Source organism: Podarcis gaigeae (genome assembly GCF_964106915.1).
Source record: "Podarcis gaigeae genome assembly, chromosome: 1".
Classification (NCBI taxonomy): domain Eukaryota; kingdom Metazoa; phylum Chordata; class Lepidosauria; order Squamata; family Lacertidae; genus Podarcis; species Podarcis gaigeae.
In genome coordinates, this window is record NC_139678.1 from 133,014,521 (window position 1) to 133,037,699 (window position 23,179).

The window sequence follows — 23,179 nt, forward strand, 5'->3', positions numbered from 1 at the left end:
GACTGACTCTTCCTCATGTCAGCCATGCCAATCATCTATCAATTGCTCCGGTCAACCAAATTTCAATCCCTATCCTGGAAACTATACTCCTCAGACAGGGCACTGCTGAGAGTACTGCATGCCCCAGAGGTGTGTTTAACGTGTAGTAGAAACCAGGTTTTTATTGTTCCAGCTCCAGTCCTCTGGAATAGGTAACCAGCTGAAATTAGACTCGTGCCTAGACATGTTTCAGCATTCTTAAAGGACTAGAACTCAGGAAAGCCCAAGGATGCTGGACTTCTATTTTCCCATTCTGGGTCATCCAGTTCCTACCACTGTGCCTTTCTCACCCACCATCGATGACCCTGGAGTCCAGGTTCCAACTCCAGTTAACGGATTTCAGGTGGCAGGTGCTGGGTATTTTGGAGAGCTGCTGCCAGCCAAATTAGACACCACTGGGCTATGTGGACAAATAATCTGACTTCATATGTCCAGGCATGATCTCCCCCACTACTAGCACTAAAATAATCTGTTTATATTATTAGAATAAAAAGCTAAAGTGTGGTCACACTACTTCAAAAAGCTCTTTTAAGAGTCTCAACAGCGCTTTCCAAAGGATAAGGCTTTTCTGACTGGATAAGGTTTATTTACATTTAAATGATATGCAAAAGAGGAGGGGTAACCAGAGATTGCATTAGATCTAGACACACCCTTCTATTGATGAAAGGATTCTTCTGTTTGTGGAAGGAGCTCAGATCCAGCTTGCACCCAAGGGAGAGGGGAAGGCACTGGAGGAGGAAAGAGGAATCTGTGAAAATCATGCCCACCCCCTTCCACCTGTTTCATGACCTGCTAATTTAAACATATTTTAAACGGCTGACATAAAAAAGATAAATAGACATTCATTTTATTATCCATGCCGAAAGCTGACTCTAACTTTGTACAAATATCTAGGTCACTGGAGGGAAATATTCTGTATATACACCACCCCCTTTTGCATAAATAAATGCTTTGCATTCTGAAATGCAGAGTCACACTAATCTTTATTACATTTACATAGAACTTGCATTCAAATACTGTACATTTTTAAAAGATTAAAAACAAACAAGGCATGAAATGGGGCCATTAAGATTGCTTTGCTCTTGGACTGAGAGGATTTGAGGGACACGGCTAGATCAAGAGATTGAAAACGAAGGCCGATTATTTGGAAGATATTGCCTGTGGGATTAAAACAAGAGCGATGAATGGATTCAGGCTGAGTGAACAGAGGGAGAATCCCAGATGTGGAGGTCATTGGCTCTTCTATTCTGTTAATACGAAAGCAGTGGCATCGTGTCACATCTAAGGAGAATGACTTTAGGTACCGTTTCAGCAGATGAAGACCTAGGAGGTGATAAGCAGTGCAGAATGGTTATTTACACAGCACTTATAAATGGCAGAGAAGTTCCATGATATATATTTAACTCTTATGTCTTAAGATATACAGTGGTACCTCGGGTTAAGAGCTTAATTCATTCCGGAGGTCTGTTCTTAACCTGAAACTGTTCTTAACCTGAAGCACCACTTTAGCTAATGGGGCCTCCTGCTGCCACTGCATGATTTCTGTTCTCATCCTGAAGCAAAGTTCTTAACCCGAGGTAATATTTCTGGGTTAGCGGAGTCTGTAACCTGAAGCATATGTAACCCGAGGTACCACTGCACATGGATAATTGCAGAACATTTAACAATTCCGCAGGAGACACCTTGTACTGTACAGCATGGGAAACCCGAGTCTCTTGAGCTTGCATGTGACTTCCTACACCCATTCAAACACCTTCCCTTCCTTCTTCCTGCTCTTTCAAGGAAGAACATAAAGGATGAGCACAGCTAGCAAACTAAGCAACTATGAGACCAGCAGTGCAGCAGTTCTTATTGAGTGGGGAGAGCCTCATGGAGAGAACAATATCTGTCTGCATCAATGGTTCTAAAAACAGATGTAACTTTAGATTCTCATTAAAATCTGGGCAGATAATGATGACTTAGGTTGGGCATTCCTATCAGCATGGCCTAGCCTACTTTCAGGCATGCAGTTATATGTTTGGGCTTGGATCTGAAACTCCCTTCTGTATGCACCTTACTTTCTGAAAGAACCTTACTTTCAGAGGAGGGCTTGTTTTGTGTCTTGCATTGCTTGAGAAAAGTAAAATAAAAAACAAAGACAATTTCCTATTTGTTCAACACTTCCTACAAGCAGCTGAATTTCTCTGTAACACTGAAGAGTACTGCACCACCTCTTCTGCTAGAGTTGAGGAAGGGTTTGCAGAATATCGTCACTTGTGGTGGGGTTTTCCTTGTGATCATTCATCCCCTGAGGTGCAATATGTGAAAACCGCAGGCAGGAATAATAATAATAATAATAATAATAATAATAATAATAATAATAATTTATTATTTGTACCCTGCCCATCTGGATGGGTTTCCCCAGCCACACTGGGCGGCTTCCAACAAAGATGAAAGATACACTAAAATGTCACATATTAAAAACTTCCCTGAACAGGGCTGCCTTCAGATGTCTTCTGAATGTCGGGTAGATGTTTATTGCTTTGACATCTGATGGGAGGGCGTTCCACAGGGCGGGGGCCACTACCAAGAAGGCCCTCTGCCTGGTTCCCTGTAACTTGGGCTCTCGCAGTGAGGGGACCATCAGAAGGCCCTCGGAGCTGGACCTCAGTGTCCGGGCAGAACAATGGGGGAGGAGATGCTCCTTCAGATATACTGGACCGAGGCCGTTTAGGGCTTTAAAGGTCAGCACCAACACTTTGAATTGTGCTCGGAAACGTACTGGGAGCCAATGTAGGTCTTTCAAGACCGGTGTTATATGGTCTCGGCGGCCGCTCCCAGTCACCAGTCTAGTCTAGAGCACCAAGTTGTCTGCAATACAGAGACAGGAAGGTATGTTTTGGTTCCAAATTTAGGATTGAATATCCTGGCTTTTGCTCATTGCTTTTGCCTTCTGCTGTCTACTTATTCGCTCCCTCATCTGGGTTCTGTATATGGCACCCAGCACAATAGGCTCATGGTTTCAACTGAGACAGAAATGGTAGGAATAGTAATGGCAAAAACTTCTGTTGTAACAATTCTGTTTACAAGGTTTCTGTTGCAAAAACCCAGAAAAATACAATAACTTAAAGAACATATGATTTACTGCATACTTTATTCATATTTTATTATTCACACACAGTTTCCAGTGGGAGGAGGGCCAAACCGGACAGTAACAATACTTGTGAGATGCAGGAACAATGAAGCTAAACTAAAAAACAGAAATGGAGGTGATGATTGAAAGTAGAAACCCAGCGGCAGGGAAAGACAGCTTAAATCATATTGAATGAATTTATTAATACGGTCACAGACCAGCGTCAACACACACAATATCATAGATCATAAAAAATATCAGAAATACAAGGGACAATATAAATATAACAAGGATTTAAATATAAAAAAATGAAATTAATTATTAGTGTGCCCCCTGTAATTAACATTTAGGGGTTTGGTCATTATGGGATACCACTTGCTTCCTGCGATTGATTGCAGACACACAGAATTTAGCTACATTTAATGTAGTCTTGGGATTCTTGTCCTCTAGCAGTAGTTTTAAACTATGGTGTTCCAATTCTTTCCTGGACTTTTGAAAAACTGGTGTAATAAAAGTCAGACATATATCCTCATAAAGACGACAACGTAATAGTACATGTGAAGTAGTTTCAACTTCCAACGAGCCACAAGGGCAGACCCGTGCTGTGTATGGTTTACCCTCAAATCTGCCCTGAAGTAAGGCAGAAGGGAGGGTAAAAGACCGTCTGTATTTGGGTACCTGAAGACCTGACAGATAATTAGCTGGAGAAAAACCTCTCCCATGGTCCCTTATTGCTGGATGTTTGATCATTTCGCTCATATGGCGTTGTAATTCTACGTCCCAGATACGCTGGCGAATTGTAGTCCTAGCTTTCTCGAAGCCTGTCGCTATCAGCTTTAAGGTAAGGTAAAGGTAAAGGTACCCCTGCCCGTACGGGCCAGTCTTGACAGACTCTGGGGTTGTGCGCCCATCTCACTCAAGAGGCCAGGGGCCAGCGCTGTCCGGAGACACTTCCGGGTCACGTGGCCAGCGTGACATCGCTGCTCTGGCGAGCCAGAGCTGCACACGGAAACGCCGTTTACCTTCCCGCTGGTAAGCGGTCCCTATTTATCTACTTGCACCCGGAGGTGCTTTCGAACTGCTAGGTTGGCAGGCGCTGGGACCGAGCAGCGGGAGCGCACCGCGCCGCAGGGATTCGAACCGCCGACCTTTCGATCGGCAAGTCCTAGGCACTGAGGCTTTAACCCACAGCGCCACCTGCGTCCCTAGCTTTAAGGTAGCCACTTACAAATGCATCACCAAAAAAGAAGACTTACATTTGCCTAAAATGTGCATTTGCCTAAAATGTGTACAGTGGTACCTCTGGTTACAAACTTAATTCATTCCGGTCCCTTCTTACCCTGAAGCACCAATTTAGCTAATGGGGCCTCCCGCTGCCGCCGGAGCACAATTTCTGTTCTCATCCTGGGACAAAGTTCTTAACCCAAGGTACTACTTCTGGGTTGGTGGAGTCTGTAACTTGAAGTGTTTGTAACCCAAGGTACCACTGTATAGTATAAATCTGGATATAATTGTTATAATTTGATCAGAAATGCAGTGAATATCATCTTACTGGGAAAGATTGTGACAACTGACCAGTTGACCTGTGCGCCTGCCCATGTGCTCTGTAGATGGGCAGATTCCAGGACCCGATTCAGGGCCAGGCAGTGCATCGACAGGAGGGTGCCTCTCCAATAAAGAACTGTGCTCTGAGTCTCTTGCAGACCTTTGCCTTCAATGGACAGCTATTCTCTGTAAAGTAGGACACATGGACACTGACTGCGTCCAATCACTCTTCCCTAACTCAAAAGCATAGCCCCCCCCCCCACCTGCTTTCTTACTTGTGCAGAAAGATATGTCTTCTGTCCAGGGGGGGCGGGGACTGGGAGCAGTATCTTGAAGACAATTTTGGGGGGGTTTTTTTATATATATAATAATATTTATTGAGATTTTACAAAATCATAAAAAATACAGCAAAAAAGGGGGAAAAACAGAAAAATACAAGATACAAAAAACAAAAAGTGGATAAAAAATAAAAAGAAAAAAGAAAAAATCCACCTTTCCTTTTTTAACTTTAAAGCTCATTACCTTGTTTCCTTGACCTCCTCACACCTCCCCTCTTTGTATTCCCCTTTACATAATCAAATCAGCAAATCCTTGCCCTCTTTCAATTTATCATCTTTAACTTTGTATCTTAACATATCACAACTCAAATATCTTCATCCATCAATTCATTTTTGCATACTCTTTCTAACTTTATCACTAATGCCACTTATTTTTAATCCAACATCATTTTAGCATTCATAAATTTTACACTGTTTCTGTAGATAGTCTTTAAATTTCTTTGAAGACAATTTTGAGACAAAAGGTGGTGGAGAAAAAGGTTAAACAACCTCTCACACTGAATCCGCCAACCAATATTTTTAAGTCAGGAAACTTAAAGGATAACGTATAGTTTTGACTGCAGATTCTGTTCACAGCCAATTTTAGATTAGACAAAGCCATTGAAAACAATGGGGTCAAGAAGTGTCCCCAAGTCTGTTGAGCTGTGAATGTTGTCTGTCTTCCCTTGTTCAGCTGAAAGAGGACCTGGCTGCTGTCATCTTCCTATACTGGCACAATAGGAGGTCTGTGGTTTTCTTAGCCTCTGGACCCTACAAGTAGTTGAGGGCTGCTAGGAAGTATTTAGAAGTCTTTGTTCTTTTGTATGAGCTCCCCATTTTTATATACAGTACCAACATTGCCATAGAAAACTTTGTTACATTGCAGTTTGGTATCTCACTTCAGGACAAAGCATCAAATTGAATGACTGCTTGGAGCAGTCTGCTACTGTTTCAATTGATGAGGGAAATATGTAGCCTGCCTTATATTGACCCCATTCTGGTGTGTGTGTGTGTGTGTGTGTGTGTGTGTGTGTGTGTGTCTTTGTCTTGCCATGCTGTGAAGAGTCTTGCCATGCTGTGAAGCTGTTAAAAACACCAGCACAATAGTTGGCAAAGCTAAAATATTGTTGTACATGAATGTGTTGTGTGAGTAAAAATGCAAATTTATGCTTGAATTGCATAGAGTTAATTTAGCTTCCTAGTGCATGGACGGTGAGCAGACACCAGCGGCGTAGCGTGGGTTGTCAGCACCCGGGGCAAGGCAAGTAATTTGCGTCCCCTAACCCGGGGCAAGGCAAGTAATTTGCGCCCCTAACCCCTAACCTGCCGCCGCTGCCAGCTTCTTCTTGCTGCTGCCTGGGCTTGTCGGGTGTGGTTCTCTCCCGCGCTGAGCGCTGCGCTGGGCAGCCGCTGCACTGTCCCTCCCCCAGATAGTCCCTCCCTCGCTCTCTCTCCGCTCCGCAACGCAACGCACGCCTGGCACCCTCCCCCTCCACAGTGGCAGCTCGGATCGGATTCGCACAGCCAGCACTGCAGTGAGAGAGAGTGAGTGAGCCAGGTAGGGGCAGAGAGCTGCGAGTGCGAGCGCGCGCCCCCCAAATGTTGCGCCCGGTGCGGCTGGCCCCCCCCTACACCCCCCACGCTATGCCACTGGCAGACACAGTTCAATGGAGGTTTCCTTTTCCACTGGACCTGACAATAATTGGTCAGATTAAAAGGCTGGGATTTTAGCTTCAGTGAGAAAGAGCAAAAGCACTAAACAGGCAGAGGCTGTGGTGGGAGAGTTTTCTGGTAGGAAAGCTGCAGCCACGGCACATGGGGTTGTTTGGTTACGTATAAAGTAAATATAAAGTACTGTGGTACCTCGGGTTACATACGCTTCAGGTTACAGACTCCGCTAACCCAGAAATAGTGCTTCAGATTAAGAACTTTGCTTCAGGATAAGAACAGAAATCGTGCTCTGGCGGTGCGGCGGCAGCAGGAGGCCCCATTAGCTAAAGTGGTGCTTCAGGTTAAGAACAGTTTCAGGTTAAGTACGGACCTCCGGAACGAATTAAGTACTTAACCCGAGGTACCACTGTATAAAGTATAGCCTGCCTTTATGACATTCTAGACACTAAGACAGTTACAAAAATGGTGAAAGAGCTGTAGCAAAACTCTAACATATTCAACATTAAGCACTACCATTCTCTCTCTAAATTAGGCTGCTTAAAATTAGTATAAACTTTAAAACTTAATGTTGCAAATCATCTCTATGCATAAAAACACTATATAGAACACTTGACACAAAATATTGAATAGAATAATGCAAAATGTTATAATGCAAAATGTTGCTGGCTGGTGAGCGTGGGGTTTGTGAACACAGTTGGTGGCATCTGTAACAGCAACACGTGGTAAAGAGTTGCTCTTTAAGGTATGCAAAAAGAGGCATGGTCCAAAGTCAAAGCAAAATGAGAGGCACCTGTCTAACAGTGCTGGAAAACATTTTTTTGCATGCCCAAAGTCAAATACATATTCATGCTAACCTTTCTCAAGAATGATAGATTTGTGTAAATATTTTCTTTAATTAAAAAGACACTTTCATAAAATATCACCGTGATTACAAAAGGAAGAAAAAAGCAATCCAGGGTAGTCCCAGTCTAGTTTTTGTGGTGCTACCTTTCATGAATGATGTAAATAGAAGAATTTAGATTTTTTTTATATTCTTGTACACCCACTTTCTCCCCAGCTCTGCATACTGCAAGAGATGACCCATAAGTTTTAGGAAACCATATTTCCTCAGTGCCACAAAGGAAACCCTGCACTTAATGAAAAATATTTGCTTCCTTCATAATTACTTGCAATGAAATAGCCATCTCAAAAGACCTGTAGTAAGCACCCCACCCCTTGTATTTTCCACCCCTTCTCTTCTTTTAGATCTACAACCTTGCCTGGGTTAGTGAGAAAAAGCTATTGCAGGGGGATCTGTTGGAAGGATTAATGGGGAGATGGGGTGGGCTTGTTTGACGCCCTATCCCCCTTCTTCCATCAGAATTTGCTCATGAGCATGTGCAGTACAACAAAATGAAGGCTGGGTTTGTTTTTTGGCCATATTCCCTATCCAATTTCTATTCAAAAAGTAGGCAAGATAAATCAAAATTCTGTAAATCTGAGGATCAGATCATTTAGTACCTATGTAAGCCTGAAATACAAAGAAGGAAAGGCAAAGGTTGTGTTTATTAAGGCAAATCCGCAGTGGTGCAGAATGCTTAGAAACCTGGCTAGAAAAGAGTGTGCTTTCCCTCTCCCTTTGTAGTCAGTGCCCTGAGCATGGCTCTTCTGCCAAATCAGCCGCAGGAATTGGCTCGTGTCATGCATGTGATTGGACTCATCCAAAGAGAAAGGAAGGCAACTTTAAACCTGCAGCTGTGGGAACCGAGAGGATTTTTCTGAGCCTGGTACGGTTTGTGGGGGAGCGAAGGGGTTAAGAAGTATGGATGGCAAACACAGTGCTGTTACTGCAGACAATCTTTGTTCTCTCCCTGGGAGCCACATTGCCCTGCAATGCTGGAAATGCACAGCATGGCTATAGCAAGTCACTTTGTACATGCTTTTGATCTGGTGTGCCTGTGGACACATGAGTGGGATTGGAGGTCATGGAGAAACACACTTGCTCTCACAGAAGATGTACAATTCTGACATTTCCCCTCTAGGGATTAGGGAATTTGATGGCCTGGACATTGGAAATCATTATGCTGGTATTAAAATAGGGCAGGCTGCAGAAAAATGATGGTTATGGGCTACCTGAAAACATTACTGTTAAGGAAAATATGGTAAAGGAAAATAATGCACACTGACTGTGTGGGACTATGACGGGCCCAAGGTCACCCAGTGAGTTTCATGGCTGAGCGGGGATTTGAACACTGGTCTCTTACATCCTAGTTTACCAGTCTACTACACTGGCCACCACAAGGTGAACTAGGTGCAGGCTTCTACCATAATAAATGGATTAGTCTTTAAGTTGCACAATACTCTCTTGTTTTTTCTGCAAGAGACTAATGCAGCTGCTCCTTTCAAAATTGTTATCAAGGAAATGTAGCACTAAAAATCTCAGGTTTGATATTTTATTGTCTTTGAAAGAGAATCTGAAGGTTCAACTTCACCAAAAGCATGGAAAGAGCTCAGTAATGGGAAAAACTGCCCTCGGCTATACATAAAGTAGCTTTTAATGGAGATTTTAAAGCTCAGGCTGAAGAAGCGCTTGCCATTAATGCTTCTCCTACCAGCAGGTTGAACTATATTGCTGAGAGGGAGCCATGCAGGCTTGAAATTCCACTAAATAAGCTTACTAAATAATAATAATAATAATAATAATAATAATAATAATAATAATAATAATAATTATTATTATTATTATTATTATTATTATTATTTATTATTTATACCCCGCCCATCTGGCTGGGCCTCCCCAGCCACTCTGGGCGGCTTCCATAGAAACCAAAAATACAGTAAAATAACACACGTTAAAAACTTCCCTGAACAGGGCTGCCTTCAGATGTCTTCTGAATGTCAGGTAGTTGTTTATCACTTTGACATCTGCTGGAAGGGCATTCCACAGGGCGGGCGCCACTACCGAGAAGGCCCTCTGCCTGGTTCCCTGTAGCTTTGCTTCTCGCAGTGAGGGAACCACTAGAAGGCCCTCGGCGCTGGACCTCAGCGTCCGGGCAGAATGATGGGGGTGGAGACGCTCCTTCAGGTATACTGGACCGAGGCCGTTTAGGGCTTTAAAGGTCAGCACCACAAGTTATTCCAAATTGCAGTGCTGAAGCTATCCTAAGAGTTATTCCTGTATGCATATTGTTATTGCAGGGGGGCAGCAATTTGTCAGGTTTAGCTTCCTTTGGAAGGAGCTCACAGAAGGCTTATGGCATCTGTCGTATTTCAGTTTATTTACAAATATACAAACACAGCTTAAACTCTGCAACCCAAGATAGGTAAAAAGTAGTACAGCAACACCTGGCTACTTTAAATAAATTCAAATCTCCAGGGGCTGGTGAGCCGCATCCAAGGGTACAAAAGAAGCTTGCGGATGTAATCTCAGAACCATTGCTCATGATCTTTGAGAATTCTTGGAGAACAAGTGAGGTCACTGCAGACTGGAGGCGAGCAAATGTTGCCCCCATCTTCAAAGGGGGGGGGGAGACCTAGGTAACTTACTGACCGGTGAGCTTGACATTGATACTAGGGAACATACTAGAACAGATAACTCAACGGTCGGTCTGTGAGCATTTAGAAAAGGTTGCTGTGATTACTAAGAGCTAGCATGGGTTTCTCAAAAAGAAGTCAATCAAACAAACAAACAAGTCATGCCAGATATCCATCCATCTCTCTCTCTCTCTCTCTCTCTCTCTCTCTCTCTCTCTCTCTCCTTTCTCACTCTCTCCTTTCTCTTTCTCTCTTTCTCTCTCTCTCTCTCTCTCTCTCTCTCGGATGGAGTTACAAGCTTGGTGGATCAGGGGAATGCTGTGGACATAGTGTATCTTGATTTCAGTAAGGTTTTTTTTTACAAAGTCCCCCATTATATTCTTACAAGGAAGCTGGTAAAATGTTGGTTGAATGGGCAACTGTTAGGTGGATTTGTAGTTGGTTGACTGAACAAACCCAAAGGATGCTCATTAATGGTTCTTTGCCATCATGGAAAAAAGTGGCAAGTATTCATCTATCCTTACCTCGTTATTTCTTCTGAGAACCAGGAAGTAGTGGGAGACATTTTGGTCAGTTACTAGGCAACCACCCATATGACTTTCCTGCTGTTCCTCCTTTCATGGTTATGGGCCTGAAGACTTGCTGGAATGAAGAAGGCTGTAAAATTAAAACTGTGGTGACAACAACAACCGCAACCCACTTAGTAACTGTTCAGGGACCTATTTACCATGGAGGGTAGGGAGGAGCCAGCTGGGGGACCCATTTGACCCAGTGCTTAGCTCACACTCTCCAACATGTCCCAGAAGGAAACTGGAACACACATCTTTCAGGGCCACAATCTCATGTTAGAGCATGGCCCCCCAAAACGAGATGTCCCAATTTAATTGGGGCAGTTGAGGGGTATTTACTATAGCTTTAGCTTATGCATTCTCTAAGCTAGCTGTTAACTCTGCATGTAGCTCCTTCCGTGGTCCTACACTGCCTCTTTAAAAGCCCCAGGCAGAAGTGGATCCGCGTATGAAAATGCCCCTTTCCTGAAATGTTGCGTTTTCCAATACTGCTCTGTTGGATAAATTAGGTTCCCCATCCAGGCTACAGAAACCTGACCATGTGACATTTTCTGTTTCAGCCCTGTTTTTCTGGCACTCACTTCCAGTTGCTTCTCTTTGTATCAGGTACTGAGGGGAAACATTTCCAGCAGCAATTGTCTCATTACCTCAGTCCTCAATGTTGAACCCATGGTAGTGTCTTGGGCCACTATATTCTACTGACTCCCAGCAAGGGATTATCATTAACCCCAGTTTGTAAACAGATAGGGCCTAAGTGAGTGCAAGCGTAAATCAGGGTGAAGAGAAGTGACCACGTAGAATATGTTCCTGGAGAATGGTATGAATTTTAAACAGGACATTTGAACAAACCATTCAAGGCTAATTCACACGTTGCAGTCCTGATGTGGGAAACCCTGACATACTTCTTCTGGCCAGTGACCCCACATGGTGACTGCAACAGCTGAGAGAAAGACGTGGAATCAATGGCCCTTGCACTCTGCAATCCTAGTGGAGGCTGCTATGAAGAAAGCTCTTGATGGTTCTCTCTAGGCATTCAGCCTGGACACATAACAGCAAAAATGTGTCGGAGAATAGGGGTGTGTCAGGTTGCCAGGCACATCTGGGCAAACGGACTTACAAGCTGCCTCCATTCTATACACAAAGCCTGGGCAGGAGTAGGGAAGGCCAGTACATTCAGAAACATAGGGAGGCAATGAAGCGCATGTTCTTGCCTCACCCGCTATGACTTTGTCCCTTGCAAGACTGAACTCCGGAAGAGGGCTAATGCGACCAGGGTGTCCTTGGTGAGAAGCTCACATAAATTATGGCTCCATAACATAAAAGTGTTTTCCACAGCCTCTCGTCTGGAGATTAAATATGAGCATTACCTCCACAGTTTTCCAAGATAGATGCCTTTTAAATTTGTGCTACATCGTTTGGGTGACTAAACCTGAATATAGAGAGTGTTTGTGCTACATGCATCAAAATATGGCCTGTTCCAAGTTCCTACTGTAGATTTTCTCTACCTTCCACTCCCCTCGAGGCAAAAAATTATTGTGAAGTCTTCCTGCAGGATTGCAAAGTCCTAATAAGCTCTGTCAGTTTCTGCTAGTCTGGGCCACACACTGGATGATGCGGGTACTGAACTGTTAAATGCAATAAATCAAATCCGTATTCTCTGTTCCCAAACTCTTCCTTTGATGGGCATATTCAATGGGGCAGCTGAGGCTTCAGCCAAATCCATTTGCCAGTACAGTACAGTAACTGGAACACATCTTATTGAGAAAGCATCAGGATCCACAATTGCACCATGCAGACAGTAAAATCCATGTCCCAAAAAAGACAAGGATCTTCTCTAGGTCAGGAGCCATGGTCATAAATTGAATGTACCTCACCGTGTGGTCGTTCACCATTTATGTTTCTTTGACCTTTGACATTCCAGTGAAACTAGTCACACTTAACTATTCACAACAAGGGCTATTATCTATTATAGCACAAAACACTGTTGGGTTCATTTTTATAACTCATTTAGATCTTCAGATGTTGAAAAAGATGAATGTTTATAACTGTCAGAACAGAACTGGACATCTTGATCAGCACTGAGGGACCCACCAGTCACAACATCAGTTTATTGCCCCCATTAGGAATGCTATCAATTTAGCACCCACTTCAAAATGAAGCACTTTTCAACCTAGAGTGGCAATTCCAGACTAAATTGCTGGTGTGGAAGCAACCCCTTTTGTGTTTTAGCTCTTGCTAGGATAATGTATCATACTAAGAAGACATCTTAGGAATTTATATGCTGCCCTCTCAGGATAGCTTACAACAATAATAAAAAACAAATTGAAAATAATGGAGTAAAACAGGTCAATAAAACAAAAACAGCACAAAAGAAATAACACTAATTAGGCAGGAGCAGACTGAAAGGTGTGGAAAAATAAAAAAATGGAAGTCTTCACCCGGCATTGAAGACATGAAGGTAGGTACCAGGTGACCATCTCAGAGGAGGAGTGCAACCACGACGAAGTTATTTTCATCCGTTGCCCCCTCCCACACCTGGAGGCACCTGAAAAAGGGCCTCCAAAGATATTAAGGTCTGGATGAACCTTAATGCAAACATGTGAAGTCAGTCTTCTTCTTCTTTTTCTTCTTCTTCTTCTTCTTCTTCTTCTTCTTCTTCTTCTTCTTCTTCTCCTTCTCCTTCTTCTTCTCCTTCTCCTTCTCCTTCTCCTTCTCCTTCTCCTTCCCCTTCCCCTTCCTCTTCCTCTTCCTCTTCCTCTTCTTCTCAACAACCACATTGCATGTTAAGGAATAGTGAAGGAGATTTGATGGATCTCTCCACTGTTCTACATACATTATCACATATTTCGGCAGCATAATTTAGTTAAATATAGTAATCCACATGTGTCTGAAAATGTATTTTCAGAGATTACTGAACCATAAAAATCTCCTTCTTCCCCATTGCCATCTCTGACTTGACCATGATATGCAACATTAAATGATAATCCTGAGTTGTTTGCTGCATATACCATCTTAGCTGCTAAAATATAATGCTTATAATCACAGGATTAGGACCTAATAGGAGGATCGGGCGACAGGCAGTGCCGCAGAGAGCATGCAAGAGGGTACTTTTAAAATGTTCTCCAATCAAGAGATGGCTGAGAAAGGTCATGGAAATCAATGTTTTCAGCTCATCAGAATTTTAGTTTGCAATCACTAACTGATGGAGGCTTTAGGGTAACGCCACAAGCTTAATGGTTTAGGGAACATGCATAGTTATAAATAAAAAAATCAGATCTCATCTTTCTCCCTGAAGCAAACATTGACACAAAAATGCAGCTTAATATTGAATTAGCAACTGGTCAGAACTGCTGTTTGCTGACCATGTTAAGCTGAATTTGTGGGTTTACATCAAATGGCCATTATGTGTTAGATATCTCATGGGAATCATGAGCAAAAGCAAACCTCAAGTGTGCAGAATTATCCCCCAGATGACCTTGTGCTGTGGTTGTATTCTGGCATGGCTGATCCATTGGTTTTTATTCTTAATCTTAGAAAGAAGTACTGTTATCTCTGAAATATAAATGCAAATCTTATGAAACATATAAAGCACAGGACTAAAATATCACATATTCCCCATGCAATAGCAATTGGGCAGACTACCATCTTCCAGAAGAACAGGAAAGGTATGTCCTTACTGGGAGTTTCATGGCCAGCTGCTACACCTGAGGCTAATGAATGGTATTAATGCTACTACATCTTCAATGACATAAGGACAGTTTGTGCATTTTGAATGGGTTTTTAATGTAACACTGAGATTTTATTCAGCTGAGAAGCAACTAGTAAATTTCTTTAACCAAATAAACAACTCTTCCAGTGACAGGCCACGCGCTTCTTCCTTTTGGAAGGGGGAACCTGCTATTGGCCATGGAGCATGCTGAGCATCTTCTCTTGTGAGCACAGCATGGTGCCAGCTATGGGAGTTTCTAATTGGACAATAATCACAGAGGGTCCCATGACTGCTGCTGGGGGTGAAGGCTGGGAAGGAGGGGCTCATGCATTTCCAGCCGTGTTGGAGCTGCTTCAGCATATGGAACCAGGGGACCAGCACTGATCATGTATGTCTTTCTCATTGATAAATTCTGAGAGCCCTGCCCACAAAGTCACATCCGTTGTGTGCATAGCCCTGCGGTGTAGAATCACACCGTGAGGCAGCACTCCCTGCATATGAATCAAACCCTTGCTGGTTCTTCAAGAACTATAACAAAGGTACAGACTCTAATTAGAAAGGTCTTACAAAGCTTCTGAAAGCTACTCTGGCCTTGTTTAGACTTAACGCTAAACTATGGTTAATGTTAGTAAACCATAGCTGAGGTATCTGACAAACAATCACTTGATTCTTGGATTACTATGTTGTAGAACACTTAAAGGCATCAGCAAGAACTGCTAAGGCCGCATACTTTTAATCTTCATGTGTGCAGGCAAGTGTTCCCCCTGGATCTGTGGACATTGATGGTAAAATGGGTACCAGGAGTGGTGATTCTGATTAGGGCGTTAATGGCATGGGACGTGTGGCAAACCATCATGGGAAAAGAAGGGTTTGGCAGAAGGGATTTGGTCTCTTTCTATTGTCTCTCCAAACAACAACTCCTGACGAGTCAAGGGCATCCACAAAATAGGCAGTTAAATGCAGAAATAACTGGCATACTGTCAGGCCTACTCAGGCAGGTAAGGATGTCCCAGTTCCCTTCTCAGTTACTGACAGCTTTTTTGTGACCCATTTCCAGGCTCATTGAAGACAGATGAGTGGGTTTCTGTTGCTTGCCTTCAGCAATTCTGGCCTTTGCAGTGTTGCTGACTTGTTGGTTTTGCTACCAAATGTAGTGGATTTTCAAAAGTGCATTCAGTGGGGTAAATTTCTGCCCTGTGGTCAGTTGGAGAAGCTGTGTGTCTTCTTCTTCTTTTCCCTTAGCAGAGGTCAGTGGTCTTTTTTTTATTATTTTCAGTGACATTTCTGAATTGAGTTGGAAGCTGGGGAAATGATGTTTCTCAAGAGACTACAAGGCTTGTCTTATTCTGGCCAATAAAAGCCCAAGGAGGATTTGAATCAGTCAGAAGAGTTCATGGCCAAGTGGACGGTGGCACGGTCTCTCAGGCGCCCAGGCCACTGTTTGCTCCCACTAGATGTCTGTGGTCTTCAGAGAAGATCAGACCAAGAAGAGGGGGCTGTGGCCTTCAAGTCCCGCAGGTAGGCTTCCATACAGGCACCTTGTTGGCCACTGTGAGAACAAGGTGCTGGAGAACTAGACGGGCCTTTGCTCTCATCCAGGAAGGCTCTTCTTAGGTTCTTGTTTTTATTACTAAGGTGAGGACAATAGCTGGTTTGGTTTCCAACCACCAGCCAAGGTAAAAATAACAAATACTTTTGTAGCAACCTTCTCCTCCTCCTCCTCCTCTACCTCCTCTTCTTATTCTTCTTCCTCCACCCTTCATCCAAAGAACTAATAACTCCCCACCACCGCTACCCAAGCATATGTATTGAAAAAAACATCTGAATGCCTGGTTGAAGAGAATCATTTGTGTTTCTTACAGCATAAGCTTTTGCAGGCTAGAAGAAGAAAAGTTTGGATTTGATATCCCGCCTTTCACTCCCCTTCAGGAGTCTCAAAGCGGCTAACATTCTCCTTTCCCTTCTTCCCCCACAACAAACACTCTGTGAGGTGAGTGGGGCTGAGAGACTTCACAGAAGTGTGACTGGCCCAAGGTCACCCAGCAGCTGCATGTGGAGGAGCGGAGACGCGAATCCAGTTCACCAGATTACAAGTCACCACTCTGGCTCTCGTAGACATAGGCTACTACCTATGTCATCAGATATGTGGTTATCTTGAGTTGCAGGCATATATAGAGATGGGTGAGGATTGTGAACAGAGAGGCCAGAAGGAAATTAAATGAAATTCATTCCTATACTGACCATGGTGATTATATATTTAACAGTGGCCATTCATATAAAAGCCCCAGTGGCGTTGATAAGACAGGCCCCTTGGCCTCCATAAGCTACCCATACCCGTAGAATTTCTGACTGGACCATTAACATTTCCCCTTCCGCCATGCCTCTCTACCACTTTACTCACCCTCTGCAATTCCTTGAGCTATGACATTCATTCCTCTCTCTCCAGCTCTCCCTGGGCAACACAGGCCCCAACTGCGCATGTGTGACAGCTTACCCAGTGCTTTCTTCTGGGGCTACGCAGGGCTATGCACACCCCTAAACATTTTGTGAATCTTTGTACTTTTGTTCATTTACTGTATTTACTTTTCCCAATTTGAACTATAAAATTGTGGTTTTCTTGAGTCAAAATGAGAAGACCCCTAAACATTTTTTTAGAAAAAAAAAGCACTGGGCTTACCTATGAACGTCACAAGCTAACATTGGCTGGGAAATGCCTTTTATTAAGAATTGTAAATAGGTAAAGGCCAGTGCTTGGAATGAACTGGTTTGGTTGAACAAAGTTCACTAAATGGCACGGAAAACACCACGAACAGCACCTGAAAGTAGTTGCCACACAGGCCTTTCAGGAGGTGACACGTCCAAGTGACAAGGCCTCACCTGGGCCCCCAAAATGTGAAGGTTTTACAGGTGAAGCATGGAAGCCAGGAGGCTCAAGGCCTCCAGCCAAATTGAAATACAGTCCAGTATTTTGATATTTCGAAGTTTGTGTCCATGACCTTATTCCAGACAGTGCCATAAAGTTTCTTGCTATAGGGAACAACCATGAAGGTTTTGAGCAGCCATATTGTAATGCCATTAGAGGCATTAACCTCTAATGCGGCATAAAAATAAATTTAAACAGAGCTTAATAATTTTGTCACAGAGGTCAGATCCTGGTTACCACTTTTTTAATGGTGGCAGCATTGGAAGGGAGAATTCAAAAGCAGCAGAAGACATCTGGGGCTTATTCATGGAAAAAGTGAACTCCTTTTTGGCATCTGTATCCGATTATTTTTTTTTTTTTACTCTTTATTTTTCACTTAACCAATTACCCACTTGGTAGGCATAAGATAAATTATCTATGACTTTCACCTTCTAGATGGTGTGTGATTTATTATTAATCATTACTATTTCTTTTTTCTCCATTTAGTTTCTTATTTTAAATTTAATTTTTACCTGATCAGATAATTGTAGGCATTGCCTTCTCAAAATGAAATCAAATTCAATTAGCCAATAAGTCATTGCATTAATGTCTATTCAAGCTACAGGATGCTGGGAAACTGCATCTGTTAAATCATACTATTTGGGCAATATGGATATGGTCTGATACCCTATGTTGAGATTAGCTCGTGCTTCTCCACTACCATGTAGGTGGATGGCTGTCAGTGGCAGAATAATGTGACCTAAAGAACCCATTGAATTTTGAATTGGCATATGAGTTTTCCACTGAAATCACCTACTTAAGATGGGGAAATGGGATAGCAAGACAGAATTCTTCCAAAAGGGGATGTATGTGTCAGTGTAGTGCTACCACTTTAGAGCAATGAGATTTGGTTGCTGAACCGGATCCTAAGTAGGCAGGTATTTCCCATTGGAGTGAATGGGGCCTACAGCCAGATTCTAAAATATTTATCTGTATGTAAGAGGCAAACACAGGTGAGCAAACTGCATATGGTCTTCCCCTACGTGGTGCATTTACTGGCTTGCACATAACAGAACTTTCAAAGTCCCTAAATGGAATCATAGAAAGCTATGTCATGACTTCTTTTAAAATAAGCAGAAGACAAAAGGATCAATGAAGAAGAAGAGCTTTAGAAAGCTGGCTTAGAGCAGAAAATAAAAGCTATTATTGTGACGCTTTTGAACAGCATGTTTGTAAAACATGTTTTTTGGCTTTTGTCTACATCTGTGTCTGCAGGGAATTGTCAATATGTTGACGAGCACATGAATTCAAAGTAAAAAAAAGCCTTTTCTATATTGTGACCCATGTTTTCATTCAGCTCCTGAATTCAGACACAAAATGCATACCTTTCACCAGTATGATTAAGAAAAGGCTAATGGAGCTTTCCTACACACTGAAGCATGAAGCATGTATAATTTAATAACGCTGATAAATCTTAAAGCCAGGAGCATTTGGCGAACACATGACCCACTTTTTCAATCTATTGGAAACATTTACATAACAGCCTGATTCTCAGGCTTTTCGTTTTCTAGATAGAGGAAGAAGAGACAGAAGCACATTTGAACACCTTAAACTCGACATGCCTCAGATAAATTCTGCCATTAAAGACTTAATAGAGCATTCTGGCAAGCCTTTGCTCTTTCTCCATGCACCAGGATCACTCACTGGGGGCAAAATGGACCCACTGAAAAACAGGAATAACTACTGGTAGACATCTTGCCCAGTCGCTGTATGAAGAATCAGTACAGCATATACCACACATGGAGAAACAAAATGGTTTGCAAATAATAGACAGCACTTGTCCCCTGTCCTCATTACAGTTCCTTTGGGGATTAGAGTGACACAGTTGTTCTGACTTGAGTAACTTTGCAATTTGACCATCATCATACTATATTAAAATGCTTGTGGCTTCCAAACAGCGCAGGCCTCTAATCTCCAGTGTTGCTGTTATGTCCACCTACAAGGGGTCTTGATGCTGATGTTACCAGACCATGCTTAGATTCACCTCCCCTTTTGCAGTTCATAAGGAGGTGTCTAACAGCAGAGTCCATCTAGCTGCAGCTGTTCTCCAAGGGTTGGGAAAGGGGAAAAAACTCTGTTGTTGTTTAGTCGTTTAGTCGTGTCCGACTCTTCGTGACCCCATGGACCAGAGCACGCCAGGCACTTCTGTCTTCCACTACCTCCCACAGTTTGGTCAGACTCATGTTTGTAGCTTCGAGAACACTGTCCAACCATCTCGTCCTCTGTCGTCCCCTTCTCCTTGTGCCCTCCATCTTTCCCAACATCAGGGTCTTTTCCAGGGAGTCTTCTCTTCTTATGAGGTGACCAAAGTATTGGAGCCTCAGCTTCACGATCTGTCCTTCCAGTGAGCACTCAGGGCTGATTTCCTTAAGAATGGATAGGTTTGATCTTTTTGCAGCACCAGCTAAAAAACCCTAGTCCTGCTGTATAGTCCTTTTAACTGGTGATGCAAGCTATTGAATCTGGGACTTAGATGCAAAGCACATGCTCTAGCACTGAGCTGTGATGGGCTTATAGGGTATGTGCTTGAGGCTGTGCATTTACATATAGTGCCTAGTGATAGCATTGCACACTGAATTTTTACTGCTGTGGGCAACACATGTACCACCATCACAAATGTTGAAATTTCAAACAAGCATGAAGGTCAGATCCAATGTCTAGTGTTGGTATTATTAAGCACCTGCTGAGGCCAGTACTCAAACTGGGGAGGCACTCCCCTCCCCCAGTGGTGCTTTTCCTTTTCCTCCTTGATGTTTCCATCTGTTCTGCTGCCCTCTATAGCCTGTGGGCAGTGATGAGGGCAAGGGGGCTTCAGTCTTCACTCGCTTGGATCTCTCTTAGGCAGTGATGGAGACTGGGGGAGGGGCATGGTGGCCGTGGCAAGGAGAAGGGGCACCACGGAGGATGCCATGTTGCTGAAGGGCTCTCCAAAATCCTGGAGACAGCACTTGGGTTATTTAACATGGTTCCACTTGATGTGAGAGGGGAAATAAAGTTCCACTTGAACAATCCTCAGAATCATACAATTGGGTAAACTACTTAGAGATTGTCACACAGAAGATCAGACGACGTTTGTAGATTTGCAAGATGTTTTGTGAGGAGTATTATTGGAAGTATTGCAAAATTGGAGAAGGGGAAGGATGATTTGTTAAGAGATGTAAAGGCAATATAAAGTTAAGAAATGCATAAGTGGTTAAAACAGTGGATCATCAGAGGTGCTGATGGAAGTCTAAAAAGATTGTATAAGTGATAGGTTTTGTGGTACATTTTATAATTTATATGTTAAAATCAATTTTTAAAAAATTAAAAAAGAGATTGTCACACAAGCAAGCAGTACTGTATATAATTTATTTATTTTTTTTTAAAAAAGCATAAAAACTTGTCATTATTGAATGGCTTGCAGAAGATAAGTAAGACCAACACCTAGATGGGAAACTTCATGGCATCTAGTTTTGATGGGAATATGGGGAAATAGTTTTGCATTTTGGTAAAAGACTAGTCAAAGGAAATTGGAATCACTGTAATATAAATTTACAATCTGTGAGATCTTAAAGGGAACAAGATGTATTGTGGTTATTTAAGTGCTATTGTTTCTTTATGCTATGTTAAAGCAGAATTCTCCAGGATACCCATCTTAGTAAAATCATACGTATCCCAAATTATTCACAACTTGAGAGAGAAGAAGGAGGCAAATGGAAGATACAAAATATAGAGACACATCAAAGGAAAATTTGTTTTTCAGAATAACTAACAGCAGGGGCATAGAGTGGGGGGGGCAGGGGGCCATGGACCCAGGTGCACAATTTTTGAGGGGGTACGACCCAGGCGCCTCCATGCAGACACCCCCAGCATGGCACAGCCTGATGCTCCTCTATGGCCATCAAGGGCTGGGTCGACCAGCCAACCCCCCCCCCCCCCCCGCGCGCGCAGGCGGGCAGGTGGCTCAGCGAGGCCCTGCTTTGTTCTGGCGGGAGTGGGGTTACTCCAGCGGCGGCAGCAAGGGCAGGGCTTTGTGCCCACCCACCAGCCCTGGGCACTGGTAACGGATGCTATGCCACCGACTAGGCCTGGGACATTCAGAGAAAGCTCTTCCCATAGATCACTATCAGTTTTCCAGGTTGTCAAATGCTGTTAAGTGTCCAAGACTGAAAACATTTTAAATCTTACACAGCAACAAACAAAAGTAACACTTTCTTGTTCTCTTTTCAGGTAGTTTTCTCCTGTGGAGTCACTTTTTCCTTGGGTCTCCGAATATCAGACTGTTTACCATACCACCATAGAAGATGGAATCAAAAGTTTCTGAAGGTGGCCTGAATGTGACGCTCACCATCCGACTGCTGATGCACGGGAAGGTGAGCGGGGACATGTGCTTCCTTAAAACAACGTCTGATTCAGGCCCAGCAGCCAGTGATGATTTACTTGTCTAGATGCAAATGCTAAGATTGTGTGTCCATGTCACATATATTAGTTTAGTTCTCTGACAAATATGCGATTCATAACACAACAAACCTGGAAAACTGTTTAATTGGGGAAGTTATTGTTGTCCACCACTATTGATAGCTGGCTTCTTTTGAGATAGAGGCTCCCAACCAAAGTCTCCCAGAGTTCAGACTTTATAGAGTTCTTGAAATAGTGCCCCAACCGTTCTATATCATCCATTTCCCCATCGCCAAGGTCCTTCCGTAACACCTACTTGCAAGCAAAGTTTCTTTCTAACGCTAATTGAAAGCTTCAGGGGATTAGTGATGAAAAGTCTCTGATTTTGTCCTTCAATATCCTCACTGAAGGGTGCCAAAGCCACTTTCTCTGCTCAGGTCGTGATGGTGAGGCTTTACTTACTGATTCCCTTTCAGTTTGTTTTCTTTCAGTAGCAGCATTTCCCCAACAAGAGCCAAAAAGAAAAAGATATGTAGGGAGAACGGTATTTAAAAGTGCCTGCCTTGAGGCAATTGTGTGGGGGGTTTAAACTGGGTTTTCTAGGGGGCAAGTTTATGGTTTGAAGGTAAAAGATAAAGTTAAAGATAATATTCTTAAATTGAGATAGATTGTTAAGATAAATTATTTTTGACAAATATGGGAAGAATTTGCTGAAATAATGATTATACTGGAATACAAAAAGGGAGGCATGAGGAGGTCTAAGACATAAGATAATGAAATGAAGTAATTTTGAATTTATATACTTTTTTCTCTTTTTTCTGCCCTTTTTTTGTTTTTGTTTTTCTACTTTGTTGATGTTTTTAAATGCTTTTGTATTTTTGAAAATTTGAATAAATATCATTTAAAATAAATAAATAAACTGGGTTTTCTATATAGTTCAGATATCAGCATAGAACACAAAATATGCACTGTACAAATGTTATGAAATTTAATAATGACCTGTGATCAAGGCATCATTAAAGGTATTAAATATACATGTAATGAAATATCAAAGAGTGGGATCAGACCCAAAAATGATTTTTAAAAAGCTTTTGGGGGAAATCAATCATGTTTCTGTTTTATCCACCGAGCTTCTGGGAGCACTCATTCCATGTTGTCTTGTCTATTTCTTGAGTTTCAGTTATCCAGTTACTATAATTTTTATAAATTCCAAATAAAGGTTTATTTAGCTGGTACTCTAGTCTAGCAATGTACTTATTATTTACAAAAGAAAGCATATTGGCAATTTTACCAGAGGCTGAATATACCAGTGGTTCCCAACCTTTTTTTGGCCATGCCCCACCTAAGCATCTCTAAAATCCTGAT

The 23,179-nt window shown here is 42.6% G+C and overlaps 1 protein-coding gene and 1 long non-coding RNA gene across 33 annotated transcripts in view; one reads left to right on the forward strand and one right to left on the reverse strand.

Moving 5' to 3' along the window:
* Window positions 1-23,179, forward strand: part of PCBP3 (poly(rC) binding protein 3) — a gene marked incomplete at both ends in the record, with an annotated part of 76,850 nt that overhangs the window by 11,311 nt on the left and 42,360 nt on the right. For 24 of the 32 annotated variants that reach the window (XM_083713014.1, XM_083713009.1, XM_083712990.1 and 21 more), the window contains one exon: window positions 21,647-21,789. In XM_083713014.1, coding sequence (XP_083569140.1) covers window positions 21,721-21,789 — 69 coding nt within the window. The other 8 variants (XM_083713017.1, XM_083713019.1, XM_083713016.1 and 5 more) reach the window with 8 other exon arrangements.
* LOC310833893 lies at window positions 1,061-17,035 on the reverse strand. The gene is made up of 3 exons (XR_014558992.1): window positions 16,877-17,035; window positions 4,727-4,882; window positions 1,061-1,362 (listed from the first exon to the last, which is right to left on the reverse strand). It is a non-coding gene; the product is annotated as an uncharacterized lncRNA (long non-coding RNA).